Source organism: Microtus ochrogaster, chromosome 6 (assembly GCF_000317375.1).
Source record: "Microtus ochrogaster isolate Prairie Vole_2 chromosome 6, MicOch1.0, whole genome shotgun sequence".
Classification (NCBI taxonomy): Eukaryota; Metazoa; Chordata; class Mammalia; order Rodentia; family Cricetidae; genus Microtus; species Microtus ochrogaster.
In genome coordinates, this window is record NC_022013.1 from 4,564,828 (window position 1) to 4,580,985 (window position 16,158).

Below are 16,158 nucleotides of genomic sequence, written 5' to 3' on the forward strand. Positions count from 1 at the left end.
GAGGGAGGGAGGCCTCAACAAGTATTAGGCTGAGACTATGCCAGGTCCTAAAGATGTGGATTTAGGTGCTTCTTACATTTACATTTTCATAGCATAAGACAAATACTGGCATCTTTCTGTGGAACACTCCTGCACGGCCCTGATTTGATTTTCTACTTGCTCAGAATATCAAGTTCTGATTTCTTAGACTCATAATGTATGCGAGCGAGCTAGCCTGTAAGACAAGAGTCATCCCTGCGATACTTATAATAGTACTTAGAGCAAACCTGTCAAAGGTACTTCTGAGAGATCACCCGGGGTCCTGGGGAGGTATATTTAGCAACCATATTGAATGAGTTGTCACATAACACAACGTTCCATTGATTTATGGTTGTTATTTCTGTCTCTTACTGCAGGCGGAGAACTCGGCACTGGCACTGGAAAACGAGAGTCAACGAGAACAGTATGAGAGATGTCTTGATGAGGTAAGGCTCCCTAAGAGGGCCGAGAGGGCGGGGTAAGAGGGAGACGCAGGGCTTGTTAAGGATCTTAATCGGGTCAGAGGGCATGTGAGTTCCATGCTACACGGAACTGTAAGGCTTTCCCCAAGGAAGCTGTAAACAGTGTCCCCTGAGACACATTGGTCTCTTAGCCTCTCCTCCGCCCCACGGATCCCCTCCTCATAGATGTGCCCTGCATCTCCTTTACCCACGTCTCCCCTCCCTCCTGTATCTCTTTCCTCTCTGTCCTTTTATTTTTCTCCTCTCTCTCCCCTTCCTCCTCTTTTTCCTGACTCTATCTCTTCTTCCCCTTCCCTTCTTCCTTCTCTCTGCCTCTTTTCCTCTTCTTTTCCTGTATGAATGTCTCTCTGTATGGATATCTCCTCTCCCTCTTCCCCCTTCCGTCTCTGCTGCCTCTCCCCTTTCCTTTCCCTCTCCCGTCTCTCTCTCCCTTCCCTCTCTCTCCACTCTGCTCCTGTCTTCCTTCCCTCCCCTCCCCTGTAACTTTCACAGGGCATGTGTGGTTCCTTGGAATAATTGTCTTCCATCCTTGCACACACTTGGGGTACCAGTCACTGTTAGGACGATTCCTTCTGTCCACGCAGTGCGGTCCTTGGCCCTGAGTGAGGAAGAGCCACATGTGTGCAGTTGGATGCCTTCTCTGAGCAGTGAATCGCTGATTGAGTGGGCGGGGACAGCGTTCAGAGTTGGCAACGGGGGGGAGGGGGGATCAGCAGATTGAGCACAAGGCAAAAAGAAAAAGGGAAGTCAGGAAGAAAATTTGAGTGCAGTGGAAGAAGACAGAGCCCCACGCATGAGTTAGCTCAATAAATATTATCCGATAATGATGGCAAGATAAGAACAAAAATGGTGGTGGGGGAGGGGGCTGGAACCTTTTCAGAGCCCCCAAACTCCCAGCACCTTCTCCCACTGTTAGGCAGAGGAGCCATCACACTGCTGCTTCTCACCACAATGGTCCACTGGCCACGTGGTAAAGCTCTCCTCATGATGGGAGCCATTATTTAAATGACATAACTTCTTTAAACATCGCCCCGGTGTGTTAAAACTCTCACACATTCTGTGAGATTCTGTTGGAAGATTATTAGAGTGTAGCTGAATAGATTTTAGAAAAATTGCATGTTATCTTGTTCCATTACTTTACTTGTGGGATAGCCAATATCTTCAATTGTTTTCTCCTTGCTAACAGACAGATAAATGTTTTCCAGTGAACTCCTTTTGATATTCTCACCCTCCCGATCCAGCCCATTCTCTCTCTCCTTTGACACTCTCCTAGAAGTTGATAGGGTGGACCATGAAGTATACAAGCCAGAACACTATAGCTAGAACCTAGCTAGAACCCATTTTACCGCCATCTTTCTCTTCCTTCAGACTAGTGGAATCTCCACCTTCTGAGGATGAATGCTTTGGCTTTTTTTGGTTTTCCCACACCAGTGTCTCCCCTTGGCTGGGATAGTTCCACACCAGTGTCTCCCTTGGCTGGGATAGTTCCACACCAGTGTCTCCCCTAGGCTGGGATAGTTCCACACCAGTGTCTCCCCTAGGCTGGGATAGTCCACACCAGTGTCTCCCCTAGGCTGGGATAGTCCACACCAGTGCTTCTCCTAGGCTAAGATTTTCCCACACCAGTGGTTGTGCACACTGTGGTGTAGAATGCACTCTGTAGCCAAGGATGACCTTGAACTCCTGATCTTCCATCTCTCAGGTTCTAGGATTACAGGCATGTGCCGTAATGCCTAGCTTATGTGGTGCCGGGAATAGAAGCAGTGCCAGCTGGTCTGTAGCCTCAGCCCCACACCAGTGGTTGTTACTGCTATGCTGTCTAGCCCTACGATGTGAGCCATGTCCGGGAGCTTGGTATGAATCTCAGGATTCATCCCTACCCCGCAGAACCTTGGTGCCACTCAGGGGAGTCCCGCATGTGTGTGTTAGCAGACTGTCTTGATGGTCTGTGCACACTGCCTCTGCAGTCATGGCCTCAGAACGCTGACCACTCTGCCTTGGCACTTAGTACTTGCATGTTGTTGGAGAACTCTCCAGATGTCCCTTAAAATTCCTTTATATTCAGTCTTTCAGTTGTTTAAGATTTCTAGCCATGTAAATTGCTAGTGTTCATAACCCTCTGCCCTGTCAGTAATCAAAAACCCCAGGACGGGGCTGAAAAGAGAGCTCAGTGGATGAAATATGCATAAGGACCTGGGTTTGAGTCTTGGAGCCCATGTAGTACACCAAGCATGGGGCCAGACCTGTAGTCCCAGCACTTAGCAGGCAGAGGCAGGCAGGTCCCTGGGGCTCACTGTCCAGGCAGGCTAGCTACTCAGTGAATAGCAGGCTAATGAGAGACTGTGTATGAAAAATAATACAGATAGAACCTGAGAGGATGACACCTGAGGTTGACTTCTGGCCAATGCTCATACCCACAGACACGAACACACACACACACACACAGAGAGAGAGAGAGAGAGAGAGAGAGAGAGAGAGAGAGAGAGAGAGCGCAATCATTCCAGTATCCAAAGGTAAAGCAATCAGGAAAGTTGTCATAAAAGCTGGCACTCAGACGTTGGGTCTGGTGAGGCCAGTTCAGCTTTCCTCAGCCCTGCCCTCAGTCCAGTCCAAGTCCAGGGCAAGAAAGACCAAACAGATGCAAGGCTATTTAAAGGAGCCAATAATACTTCTGGGCTAAAAGTATTGATGAGCCAAGTTGCACTTTTCCCCCTTGCACAGAGATTCCCAGTGAGACGTGACCTGTATTCAGAAGTCAGATCTATGGGCTCAGACCACAGAGCTGTGTACTTACCATGGTCTCCCTTGGGTCATTCTTCATCCAGCTCAAAGCTCACAGAATTTCTCTATGGAAACTGGAGTCTGGCCGTGGAGATGGCTCAGTCTGTAAAACACAAGCATGAGGACCTACGTACAGACACCCAGAACCTTTCTCAAAAGTGAGGTGTAGCTGTGCACACCCATAATCTCAGTGCTGTGGAGGCCAAGATCAGAGGATTCCTGAGGCTCCCTGGTCAGCCAGTTCAGCTGAATCAGTGAGCGCCAGGTTCAGTGAGAAACCCTGTCTTAACAATTTGAGCTGGAGAAGTAATGGAGGAAAGTTCTTCATGTCCACACCTGGCTTCAGCAAGCGCAAAGGCGTGCAAGCACATACAGACACAAGTGTGCATACGTGCACGAAACGAGCCATCTACTTCCCCTGCGTCCCCCACCCCTGTGCTATGTGGGCTTCTCTCGGGAAACCGAAATTTTCCCCATCGAATTCATTTGCCATGGTCCCACTGACAGCAGGATTTTTGAGGAGCGAGTCCCTCTGCTCCTAATTGCAGAAATTAGCAGTTGCCAGCAAGGTGATTTACAACAAAGAGCCACCTCTGAACAACACAAATGTTTTGTATTCATGAATCCCAGCCTCTGATTACACATGCCTGTTGTTCTGTAACTAATTGCGCGGGCTAGACTGTCTGTTTCCAGGCTTTGTAAGGGAATGCCCTCAGAGGGCCAGTTCCGCGTAGTAATAATGCGAAATGCAAATTCTTTCCGAGGCTTTTTATACTAATTAGTCCAACTAACAAGGTAAGGCCTCGTGTAAGTTATTTCCTTGCTCCTAAGTTTCGTAAAACAGACGCTGATGGGGACGGCGTGACTTCAGAGCGCCCTCAATCTTTTTGGCCCGCGTGCTTGTTTTCTGGGAAATGGAAAACTTGCTTGGGATTTGGGAGAACACTGGGGAATCTGAAATTCTGTCTGTACTTCTACTAAAAGAACATGTTTACTAGAAATAGGTAGATACTGTTCATAGATGGATGCACACACATATACCTAGAAAGATACATACTGTCTGTCACATACCTTGGCCCATGTGCAAACACACACACAAACACACATACTCATGTACAGGCACATTGCCTCCACACACATAGCATTGATGGATACATATACCACACACATATGTGCAGATACACATAAACCCCCTCATATATACCTATAGTCCTACCCCCCCACACACATACATAACACATATCATGACCTGGTAAGCATACGCACACATACACACACACACACGCATACACACACACACACACACACACACACACACACTTCACTTCTCTTGTTTGTTGGTGTTGGGGTAGAAAGACTCTGTCAAGGATTGCCCTCATTTCTTCATGGGAGTTTGGAAGTCTTTATGATTCAATTTGTGCTTTCTTAGTCTTAATATTTGACCGGCAGTCTGTTACCAGGTGGTGAATTGCTATTTATCCACAGTATTGCCTTAGCCACAGTTCCTTCCAGACCAACTGTTCCACACACAGAGATACAATGTGTGTATAAAATAGACACGAGAGCAGCCTTTGACCGCTGCATTGCCTGAGGTGGTTCAGTGGCATCTGACAAACCTGCATTGAGTGTCACCCCATGTGGACTCCGGCATGGAAACCTTAGACTAGCAGAAGTGAGGAGATAAGAGGGTCAGAGAAGCTGCCGGGTGCAGTGGGAACTTGAGGAATGGACAGTAGTCAGCAGTGGGTAGGAGGAGCAAGGCAGGGCAGCAGTAAAGGGGCAGGCTTGGATAGGGCCTCTGAGCAGCAGCAAGAGCCAGTCAGGGTGTGGGTCCAGAAGAGTAGGTAGCTCTCATGACTAGCTACAGCTGAATTTGTCTGGAGAAGTGTGTGTGTGTGTGTGGTGTGTGTGTGTGTACATCATATGGAGGCCAGAGGTTGATGCTGTCTTCCTTAGTCTCTTTCCCCTCTTTTATTTTTTTCTTACACCGAATCTGGAGCTCACAGATTAAGCTACACTGGCTAGTCAGCAAGCCCCAGGAATCCACCTGTGTCCACCACCACACTACTGGGATTACAGACATGTACTATCATGCTCTGTGTCTTCGGTAGGTGCTAGGATTTGAACCCAGGTCTTCATACTTGGCTGGCAAGTACTTTACTGACTGAGCCATCTGCCCAGCCCCAAACCTAGGGATCTTTCAATATTCTGCTGGCTATATTATGTCCTATTCCAGCTCTGGTTGGACTCTGCTCTGGCATGGAGCCTGGGTCCTCATGTTTTTAAGCCCTCTGGGGGTTATAATATTCAGTCAAGGTTGTGAACTGCTGTAGGGAGAGCTTGCGTGTACTGTAACCAAGTGGAACGCTTACAGAGTGACTGTAAGTAGATGACGGACCGGAAACAAGCCTGGATATAGTGATAGGGAACCTTGGGCTCACATGGAAAGGGAAATTTGTGAATATTTCTGAGTTAATGAAAATCTACAAACTAGGCATTGTGGTGACCATACCTGGAACCCCGGTGCTTGGGAGGTGGCATCAGGAGGATTAGGAGTCCAAGGTTATGCTTGGCTATATCCTGAGTTCTACACCAGCCTCGGCTATATGAGACACTGTCTTTAAAAGAGAAAATTCTGTCTCTCTGTCTCTGTCTCTCTCTCTCTCTGCGTGCGTGCGTGCGTGTGTGTGTGTGTGTGTGTGCGTGTGCGTGTGCATGTGCGTGTGTGTGTGTGTGTGTGTGTGTGTGTGTGCTATGTATCAAGATCGGATTCACTCAGGAATCTTTACAGGACCACTTTCAGGCACATCCCACATCAGTGTCCTGCATCTTTAAAATCACCATCTCAGTCATGGCAGAGGTGCCCAGTCGAGTGCATGCCTGGCTCCTCAGGGCTGGCTGCCCTCTTGAGGCAGTGTCTCCATTCTGTTCGCCATTATTTCTCCAGGGCTCAGTATGATCCTCAGTCCCCATGAAGTGTTAATGCATGTTTGTTAAATGACTAACAGAATGAATGGAGAGGGAACAGCAGGAAATTAATTTCCAAATTGTTTTCTTGCAGTCCCATATACACGTTTAAACAAATGCCTTCCTTTGTCTCCTCAGAGGTAAACGGGCATCTATTATGCTCCAGCCCTACACAGTTCAAAGAATAAACAATAGGAAAGGGGAACGTGCACATACTTAAAGACCAATTTGGATTTGAAGAGACCATATGGACTCTGCTTAGGCAAGACTCCAGGTTCAAACACCAGCACAGCTATCCTAGCCTTTAGGATAGGAAGGGTGGAGCACCCTCATTTTATCTGACAAGACCGTTACACAGAATAAAAGAAAGTTGTTTGTGGCTGTAGCTCAGTGGGTAGAGCACATTGGTAACATACACCATGCCCGGGGCTCAATTCCCAGCAGTGTGTAAACTGGTTGTCTTGGTGCCCGCTTGTGCTCTCAACACCACAGTCAAGGTCATCTTTGACCATAGAGTGTAGATGCATTTTTCTTTGATCTACCAGCTCATAAAAAACAACATGGAGACTTTTTATTAATTACGAAAGCTCGGCCTTAGCTTCGGCTCGTTTTTAAGTCGCTCTACATGCTGCCATGGCTCATGGCTCTTCCCTGTTCTCCTGCATGTCCTGCTTCCTCTCTGTCTCCTCTCGTGCCTCCCAGACCGAGAGTCAGCTCCCCTTCTTTTCTCTCTGCCCAGAAGTCCTGCCTAACCTCTTCTTGCATAGCTATTGGCCATTCAGCTCTGTATTAAACCAATCAGATGGTGCCTTGGCAGAGATACATCTTCACAGTGTGCAAAAAAAAAAAAAAAAAAAATTGTTCCACCACAACGTGGACAGATTGAGGCCATACTGGGCTACATAAGACCCTGTCTCCAAATTCAACCCTCAAAAAACAAGGAGAAGAATACAACAGATGCTTAGTGGTCTGTATATATTTATGCATTCATGTCATGGGCACATGCACACACTTCATGCTTTTACAAATAGAAGCTATTGTTCTTCAAGTCTGACACGAAAGAAGTGTCCTATCCTTGTGGTTCCTTTCCTGACTGCCATTTGCCATTGGTGGAGTGCCACTGTGCATTTGGTCCTGCCTATGTGGCTTCTCAGGCAATGTCATCACTTCACACTGTGCATTTGGTCCTGCCTATGTGGCTTCTCAGGCAATGTCATCACTTCACACTGTGCATTTGGTCCTGCCTATGCGGCTTCTCAGGCAATGTCATCACTTCACGCTTTCCCACAACTTCAGATCATTCCCAGGTCTCATGGATGAAGAAGCTCGCACTATCCTCCATTCGCTGCACATCAGCATATGTCAACAACACAATCTCTCTGGGGCCTGAAGTGTATGTTTATATATGTGTACGTGTGTGGGAGTACATGTGTGTTCACATCATGTGGAGGCCAATGGTCAACCTTAGGTGTTGTTCCTCGGGTGTATTGTTCACATTGTTTGTTGGGACAGGGTCTTTCTCTGCCTAGAACTCACCAAGTAGGCTGGGCTGGCTGGCCAGACAACCCTAGGTATGCCCCTGTCTCCACCTCCCCAGTGCTAAGATTATAAGTCTGTGCCACTACGCTTTGATTCTTCTCTCCATTTTTAATGTATCTCCATGTGTGATGTGTATATGTATATATGTATATGGATTTTTCATACGCATAGATACATATGGGTTTGAGTGCATGCATGAACCCAAGGTTGATGTTGGAATCATCCTCAATTTTTCTTATTTCTTATTTATTGGGTCAGAATCTCTCAGTCAAAACCATGGATCACCAACATGCCTGGTCTGCCTAGCCAGCTTGCTCTGCGGATCCCTTCTCTTCTACTTCTAAGGCTGGAATTACAGAAGGGCCACCATACCCACCTGTCATTTACATGGGTTTCTGGGTTTCCACACTTGGTGTTCACACTTGTATAGCAGGTGCTTTACTGAAACCTCTGTGTGGTCATCCCCCTAGTCCCATGCCTGGCTTTGTAGAAGTAGGATCTGAGGGGAGAACTCAGGCCTTCATCTTTACAAGACAAGTGACTGAGCCATCTCCACAGCCCTAGACCCAAGCCTTTCTAGTAACCATATCCTAATAATCTTCTCCTTCTTGTCCCCATCTGCCTCTTTATAGTAACCAACGTTCCAGAGGATGGGAAATCCCTTCAAAGAGTATTTCCAAATATGCGCGTTTTCCACTAGATTGTAGCTACTTTGCCAACATCAGAGTTGCTTTGTAAGACGAAATCCCCCAAAGAGCAGGGGAGGCTGGCAGGCGGCAGGAAGCAGGGGAGGGATGCCCAGGTGTGGTGACTTTTCATCCTCCTCTAAGGACTAGTCTGCTGCTTCTAGCCCTCTTCCCCAGGGGAGCCCCGTGGCCTTGCCAACTAAGTAAGGACTGGCTCAACCCACTACTGTGGTCCCTCAGACAGCCCAGGGGAGGACTTGTTTGGAGTCCAATAACAGAAAAGTCAACATTCTCACCTGCCTGTATTGGGAAGGTAAGCGCCTAGAGGAAAAAGGACCAAAGGCATAAAAACCAAACAAATAAAAAAGCCAGGCAGGATGGCAAGCATCCACAGTCCCCGTGCTGGGGAGGTAGAGACAGAGGAAGCCTTGCCTTCACTTGGTGCTTCGTGGGAGGGAGCACCAAGGCACCGTGTGGGTGGGAACGTCAATTTTCTGACAGAATTCCCACCGAGGAGGAGCGGAACAGATCTGCACTGTCTACTAGGCCCAGAGCTGGGAGGTCTCCACAGCAAACCTGGGCAAGTTTGTCCCGCAACCCAGAGGCAGAAGGGCTGTCAGCTCTGCTGTGTGTGCCTCAGATCCCTCCGGCTCAGGCCAGCTGCTCTTCTGCCTGTCTTCTGAGAGGAAGCTGCCAGGTACCCTGGAAGTTATTTGTTCTCATTAACTGGGCCTGGCAGGATGTGATTATCTGCAACCCAAGAGCTGAGGGCAGATTACTGGAGCCTTATGGGTAGGGGCCTATCCTGGGCAGCATCATGTGAGCCCATCAGAGACTGAAGGTACCAGCTCGAACACCAGCTCAGCGATACACCCGGGAGGGGTGGCTGTTAACACAGCAAGGAGCCCGAGAAGCCATCTCCACTGACAGAAAAGAGGGAAGCATTCATACCTTCCTCCCACAGAGCACCCGTGAGTCCATCTGGTTATTTCACCTTCATGTCAGCAGCTACAAAAAATATCGTCCAATTTTCAGATAGGACAAACAATTGTCCAAAGAACATGCCAGAGGGAAACTTGTGCAATACAGAGTCAGAATGCCCACTGGGCTAGGAGCTGGAGTGCAGAGATACAGAGTTTTTCCTCCCGTGGGCTGTTACGGTTAGGATATTACTCTATGTCCCCCATTAAATCATAGATACAGCCATTTTATGTGACCACTGTTAACACAGAATGGCTTAAGAGAGGAACCAGTTTGGAGGAAGAAAGGAAAATATTGATATTCGGCAGTTTTATGAGCATGTAAATCAAATCCAAGTCTGAAGGTTTTTTTAAGTAAATTATTTATGGTCTGAATTAACTTTCGTATATTGTTCTCCAACTCTGCCTGCATAGACAGCTCAAGCCTTCTACTCTCCTTCATGTGCCAACAGTAAAAGAGATGATGTATTGTTCGACTTTAAACTCTCAGCCACTTATAAATGGGAATGAATGTTTAAAAACTCCCCAGAGTTGGGGCTGGGAGAGGTCTCAGTCAGAAGCCTAAGTTTGATCCCTAGAGCCAACATAAACCAGCAGGTGCATTTCTGTGTGCTTTTTAGCACAGTGCTGGGGTGGAGAGAGGCAGGCCCCTGGTCAGAATGTCTAGCACAAATCAGAACGCTATGGCTTTTGTGAAAGACCCTGATTCAAAATCTAAGAAGAAGAGCGATTAAGGAAAACACCTGATGGTGGTCTCTCACCCCCATGAATGTGGTACATGCACACCCTCGCAACTACACCCAACCCCACACATATAAATGTATGCAGAGCTCTGAAAGATACTATTCTCTCCAAGACTATTATTGATTTCAATGAAAAACTTTTCATTTTAATTTAATGTCAACAAGGTAAATTTGGAAAGGGTTTACCTGGCAGAGTACCCTTTACGCATATGCTGTAAACTAATAAATTATGGGTAGTCTTGATTCTATTTACTTCTGGTGGAGTAAATGCCTCCTGCCCAAATCTCCACGCTAGCTTATGCTTTAATTTTCTCTGAGATTTACTGGTAGCCAACTGTCATGAAGGATGCGTTGTTTTGTCAATATTGAGTCAAGAAACAATTAAGCCCTATGAAAACATTGACACTCAAAGCATTCCATGATTAGAATCAGGCACACAGAACCAAGCATCCCCCAAATAAATGGGTTACCCATAGCAAAAATAGATGAAAGCATGCACCACAATCTCTGGCTGAATCTGAGAATCACCATAGTGATAACATATGTGAACTGTGTGACATGTTTTGTTTTGCTTTTTTTTATTTCTTTGGTTTATTATTTTTATTGAGCTATATATTTTTGTCCACTCCCCTCCCTTCCTTCCTTCTCCCCTTCTACCTTCTCCCATGACCTCCACACTCTCAATTTACTCAAGAGATCTTGCCTTTTACTCCTTCCTGTGTGAATCCATGTATGTCTCTCTTAGGGTCCTCATTGTTGTCTAGTTTCTCTGGGGTTGTGTCCTGTAGGCTGGTTTTTCTTTGTTTTATGTCTAAAAGCAAATTAGGAGTGAGTGCATATTATATTTGTCTTTCTGGATCTGTGTTAATGGATTTTTCTAGATCCATTCATATGCCTGCAAATTTCAAGATGCCATTATTTTTTTACCTCTGAGTAGTTGTGTAAATGTACCACATTTTCTTATCCATTCTTCTGTTGAGGAGCATCTAGGTCGTTCTTGGCTACATAGGGAGTTCAAGACCAGGCACCTTCCCTCAACAGTAATAATACAATACTGAGAATTATGGTTGCTGTATGTTGCAAGAGACTCAAAAGTGCACAGGTTCAATGGAAGTTCAGCAGTAGACAATGGAACTCTTGGCAAGATTGACTCTGTGCTTTCTCTGCCTAACTGGACTTAATATGTGGTGCTTGTTGTCAGTCACTTTAAATTGGGATATATGGAGAATACAAAGTGGTAGGTGTTGTTATGACTGACATTTGCATCCATGCACAGAACACATTTTGACCACGGCTATCTCACTGCTACTCTGTCTTCTCTCCCTTCCTCCATCCTATTGGTTCTTTCTCTTCCTGTCCAATTTCATGTCTTTCTTAAAAATACAGATTCTACACATGAGAAAAAACATGTTATTTTCTATTTTTTTTAGTTTGAATTATTTTTTTAACATGATGATTCCACCTATATCTATTTTTTACTGATTTCATTCTTTATGGCTAAATAATTTTTTATTGTATAGATATATTACATTTTCTTCGTTTATTTGATGGATACCAAACTGACTCCATAATCTCATCATAGCTTATGTGCAGGTGACTTTATTGTTTGGTCTTTGAAGATATCCCCATGGGCCATAAAGTTGGGTTCTATCAGCCATCATTTTTAGACCCCATACAGAAGAAAGGAATGGTGATCCAGGCTCCCTTCTTCTTAGAGACTCTATTACATACAAGAAAAATAGTCTCCTTATATATTGTTGGCTAGAACTTTGTCCTATGGGAGTAAAAGAGCTAGGATGTACCCAGGCCCCAGAGTCAAACCGGGGATCCTTCTGCTGTGGAATAAGTTCGCAACCACCAGATTCTGTTACAAGAAGCAGACACGAAAGGAGAATGTAGGGGAAGACAGAGGAGGGACATGGGCCACGCAGGAAATGGACTGCCCCGTTCTCATCTGCCTTTCTGTGTTGCCATTGATTTTAGACAGAGGAACCATGCGGGAAAGGAGAGAAAGGAGAGCCAAAGGAGACGATAAACCAGTGAGATAGGAAACAGTGCAGATCATTAGGATGGTGTCTCTCACTGCTCTGCGGTTTAGCTTTCATGGAGTAGTTTACATATGAAAGGAGGTTATTTCCCCAAATATGGAACCGTGAAAATCAAGGTGTGAATTACCTTCCCAGCTGAACCATCTTAATTAGCCACAAGGTCACCTTTGGATAGAGCAAAATATTTCCCAGAAGGACATCCTTGTTCTGAAAAGAGAGCTCTTTCACCGGTGGAGAGAAGAGGGATACGCGGGGCTCATTGCAGGCTGGAAGCTGTGGGAAATTTGTTGACAAATGAGCCTGCATTTGTAGAAAATCTGTTATAACCGACACCAACTTTCTTCCTCTTGTTGTAGGTAGCCAACCAAGTTGTCCGCGCTCTACTCACTCAAAAGGTAAGCTGCCCTCTGCCTTTTACTTCAAAGTGCTTCTGTGTATGGAGTGTTCCTAAGTCTGCCAACATGTGGTCTTACTTTGCTATCTGTTTACTTAGGTTGGAGCTGCAAACATGTGTGTTGTATGAGAAGTAATATCAACAAAAAGCTAATGCATTCATATAATTTAAGCTCTTGGGAAATTAGAAGGAAGCTGACCTTGTTTCATTTCTGTTGCTGTGACATATCGTCTGAGAAAAATCAAAGAAGTCAAGGCAGAAACTGACAGTTTTGTACCCACAGTCAAGAGCAGAGGAAGTAAAAAAGCACGGCTCCTTTCCTCCTTGCTCTCGGCTAGCTTTGTCTTCTCCTCTACTTCTGGGTCCCTTTCTAGGGAATGGTGCTACCCACTATAGACTGGAACTTCCCATATCACATAGAAGTCAAGGAAACTTCCCATAGATATGTCCACAGACCACTCTAATCTAAACAGTTCATCATTAAGACTTTATTCCCAGGTGACTCTAGGTTGGGTCAAGTTAAACTGATGAACACAAAAACATTTTAAAAGTGAAAGATTTCCAGGCCCCAAAAGGAATAGCAGACTGTTTGCTTTATGTTTTGAAGCAAACTAAAGAAGTTCCTCAGATCTGAAGGTCTAGGGACAACATTGAAAGAGGCCTGTTTTAGTTAAGGTTTCTTTTGCTGTGAAGAGACACCATGACCATGGCAGATCTTATAAAGGAAACCATTTAATTGTGGTAGCTGGCTTACAGTTCAGAGGTTTAGTCCATTATCATCATGGTGGGAAACATGGCAGCATGCAGGCAAACATGGTACTGAAGAAGGAGCTGAGAGGTCTACATCTTGACTCCCAGTCAACAGGAAGAGGTCAGAGACACTGGGCATGACTTGAGCATATAAAAGACCTCAAAGCCTGCCTCTACAGTGACATACTTTCTCCAAGGAGGCCACACCTACTCCAACACAGACACATCTCCTAATAGTGCCCCACCCTTCAGGGGGCATTTTTCTTTCAAACCACCACATGGCCTAAGCCTCAACCAAAGGTCTTTGAAATTAGAAAAGTGTTCCAATTCCTTAAAGCCTTGAATCCTTTTTCTGTGTAATTGGCGTATAAATAACACCTCAAGATCATGGAGGGGAGTCATTTTGGATCAGTACAAAATCGACAGAAAAGCTCTGATCCTCTCTCTGCCTGACTGCACACTGACCTCAGGACAGTTTGTTACTTTTATCACATTGTGACAGAACATTTGACCAAAGAAGCTTGAGGAAAGAGTGTTTGTTGTGGCTTCCAGTTTAAGTGTTCAGCCCATCATGGTGCAGAAGTCATAGCAGCAGGAACATGAACAGCCGGTCTCATCTCATGCAGTCAGGAAGCAGAGGGACATGATGATGCTCAGCTCACTTTCTCCTCCAGGTTCAGCCCAGGGCCTCCGCCCAGGGAACGGTTCCCCCCATTTCAGGAGAGTCTTCCCACCTCGGTACACTCAGTCTAGAAACCCTCTCACAGACTTGTCTAGAGGCAGGTCTCATAGGTGATCCTAGATCCTGTCAAGTGGACAGTCAGTATTACCCATCACAGCCAGAGGAAGTAAATACACAGTTGGCCAGATTTGACAGATTTGGTACATGTCGTTCAGCAATTCCCATTTTAGCCATTTCTCACTGACTCTCAGATTTTGTTTATTCTAACAATTTCTGCAAAATATAAACTTTCCTGAAAGAATTGCCAGCTTCCACAGCATGTCCTGGAAGATATAACTAGGAAGAACAAAGTCACTGTGCCACCTTGTCTTTAATACACAAGAAATTTGCCAGATGTCTGCCGTTCTCACAGATATTCTTAAATATTATTCAGATTTGTACCACATACAAACAGTGATGGCATTTTTGCTAGACATCTGTTACTTCTCCTTTAGCAAGTAATTTTTAACTATTTCATATACGATATCAGCATTGTGTAAATAAAGACATTCAAGTACACTACTCAGAGTTGGGTTCTCTTGTAAGGAACAGATTTGTAAAATAGTGATGCCTTACATAAGCTAAAAGGCTGTTTCTTTCTCATAAACAAGTTTCCAGGGAGTCAGTGCAGGGCTGATATTTTCTGACTTGTCTCATTTTCCCATGAGATGGAGCCCCACTCTCCCCTGTGTAATGAATGGTCCAAAATAGCTACTCTAGCTCCAGCCACTGTAGTCCCATTCCAGCCATCAGAAGAGGAGGAAGGAATCATTTGTACAGGATAGCATGTCTACCAGCTGCAAAGAGAAAATACAACCATTGCTTGTATTTACTTATGGCCTGTCTACATGTGTGGGTTTGTTTGTGCACACTACAGCATGAATATGCAAGTCAGAGGCTCTCTCCTTCTACATTGTGGGTACCAGCTTGACAGTTACCCATTTGCCATCCCACTTGCCCCCAGCTGTCTTGTATGATGACATCTAGAAGCTTCCATAAGTCATAACACATCTCCTTGAAAAGGCTTTACCCAGAGCCACAACTGTGAAAACCGGTAAATAGGTCTTTGCTGTAAGTAGGTGTCGAGGAAACTGGCTGTCCTTTCATACGGAAGAAGGCGAGAACCAGATGGTGAATAAACCCAGATTCCTGCCACAGTGTGCCTCGATACCTTTTTCTTTCAAACCGTTTGATTTCTCAGCTGTTTCCTACTTGTTGAAAACTCTGTGCTCACATTATACCACAGCAGAAGGGGGAAGGGAAGCCTTTGCAGCCCTGTGCATAGCTCTTGAAACACTTCGTCTTGTCTCTTTAATGGTGCCTCGGGGGCCTGGTACAGTACAGAGGAAAGCAGGGTCCTTTAGGTCAGTCACCAAAAACTAGCTGCATCAATCCAAGTAATAGGAGGTAAACACATCCCTGCACTGTAGTGCAGGTGGGTTGCCAGGCACACAGAGACAAGCTACCCCTGGATGGTGTGCGCCAGGGATTTCACCAAGCAAGAAGTCATGCTGGGGTTTCTGGGAGTCCACAAAGTCACATTCTGCCAAATACGTGCCTCCTGGTTCTTAGAGGACTCTAAAATTGCTTCAAAAAGACAAAGAATTCTCCTCAATAATGAGCATAGCAGGGATGTGGCTATAGCTCAGGGGTGCAGTGCTAACCTAGTGTACACTGCTTTGTATCCCCAGCAACGCATAAACCTGACTCCCTGGCGCAGGATTTCTAATCCCAGTATGCAGGAGAGGGGGCAAAAACATCATAAGTTTAAGGTCATTCTTGAGGCTTGAGTCCAGCTTCAGCTACATCAGACAGCTAAAAAATTTGGAAATAAATGCAACCCACATGCAAATGAGAAAAATTAATTCCGAAGGCAGATGTACTTGGCACAGGTTTTTTTTTTCTTTTTTTTCTTTTTTGTGGTTAATACAGTTTCTTTTTTTTTCTTTTTTTTAAATTTATTTATTTATTAAGGATTTCTGCCTCCACCCCGCCACCGCCTCCCATTTCCCTCCCCCTCCCCCGATCAAGTCCCTCTCCCTCATCAGC

General features: G+C 45.5%; 1 protein-coding gene across 1 annotated transcript in view; it reads left to right on the forward strand.

Moving 5' to 3' along the window:
* Positions 1-16,158, forward strand: part of Nckap5 (NCK associated protein 5) — a 648,901-nt gene that overhangs the window by 419,109 nt on the left and 213,634 nt on the right. Inside the window, exons 7-8 of the mRNA XM_026779774.1 lie at positions 396-464; positions 12,601-12,639. Of these exons, the coding sequence (XP_026635575.1) occupies positions 396-464; positions 12,601-12,639 (108 nt within the window). The remainder of the gene's footprint in view (positions 1-395; positions 465-12,600; positions 12,640-16,158) is intronic.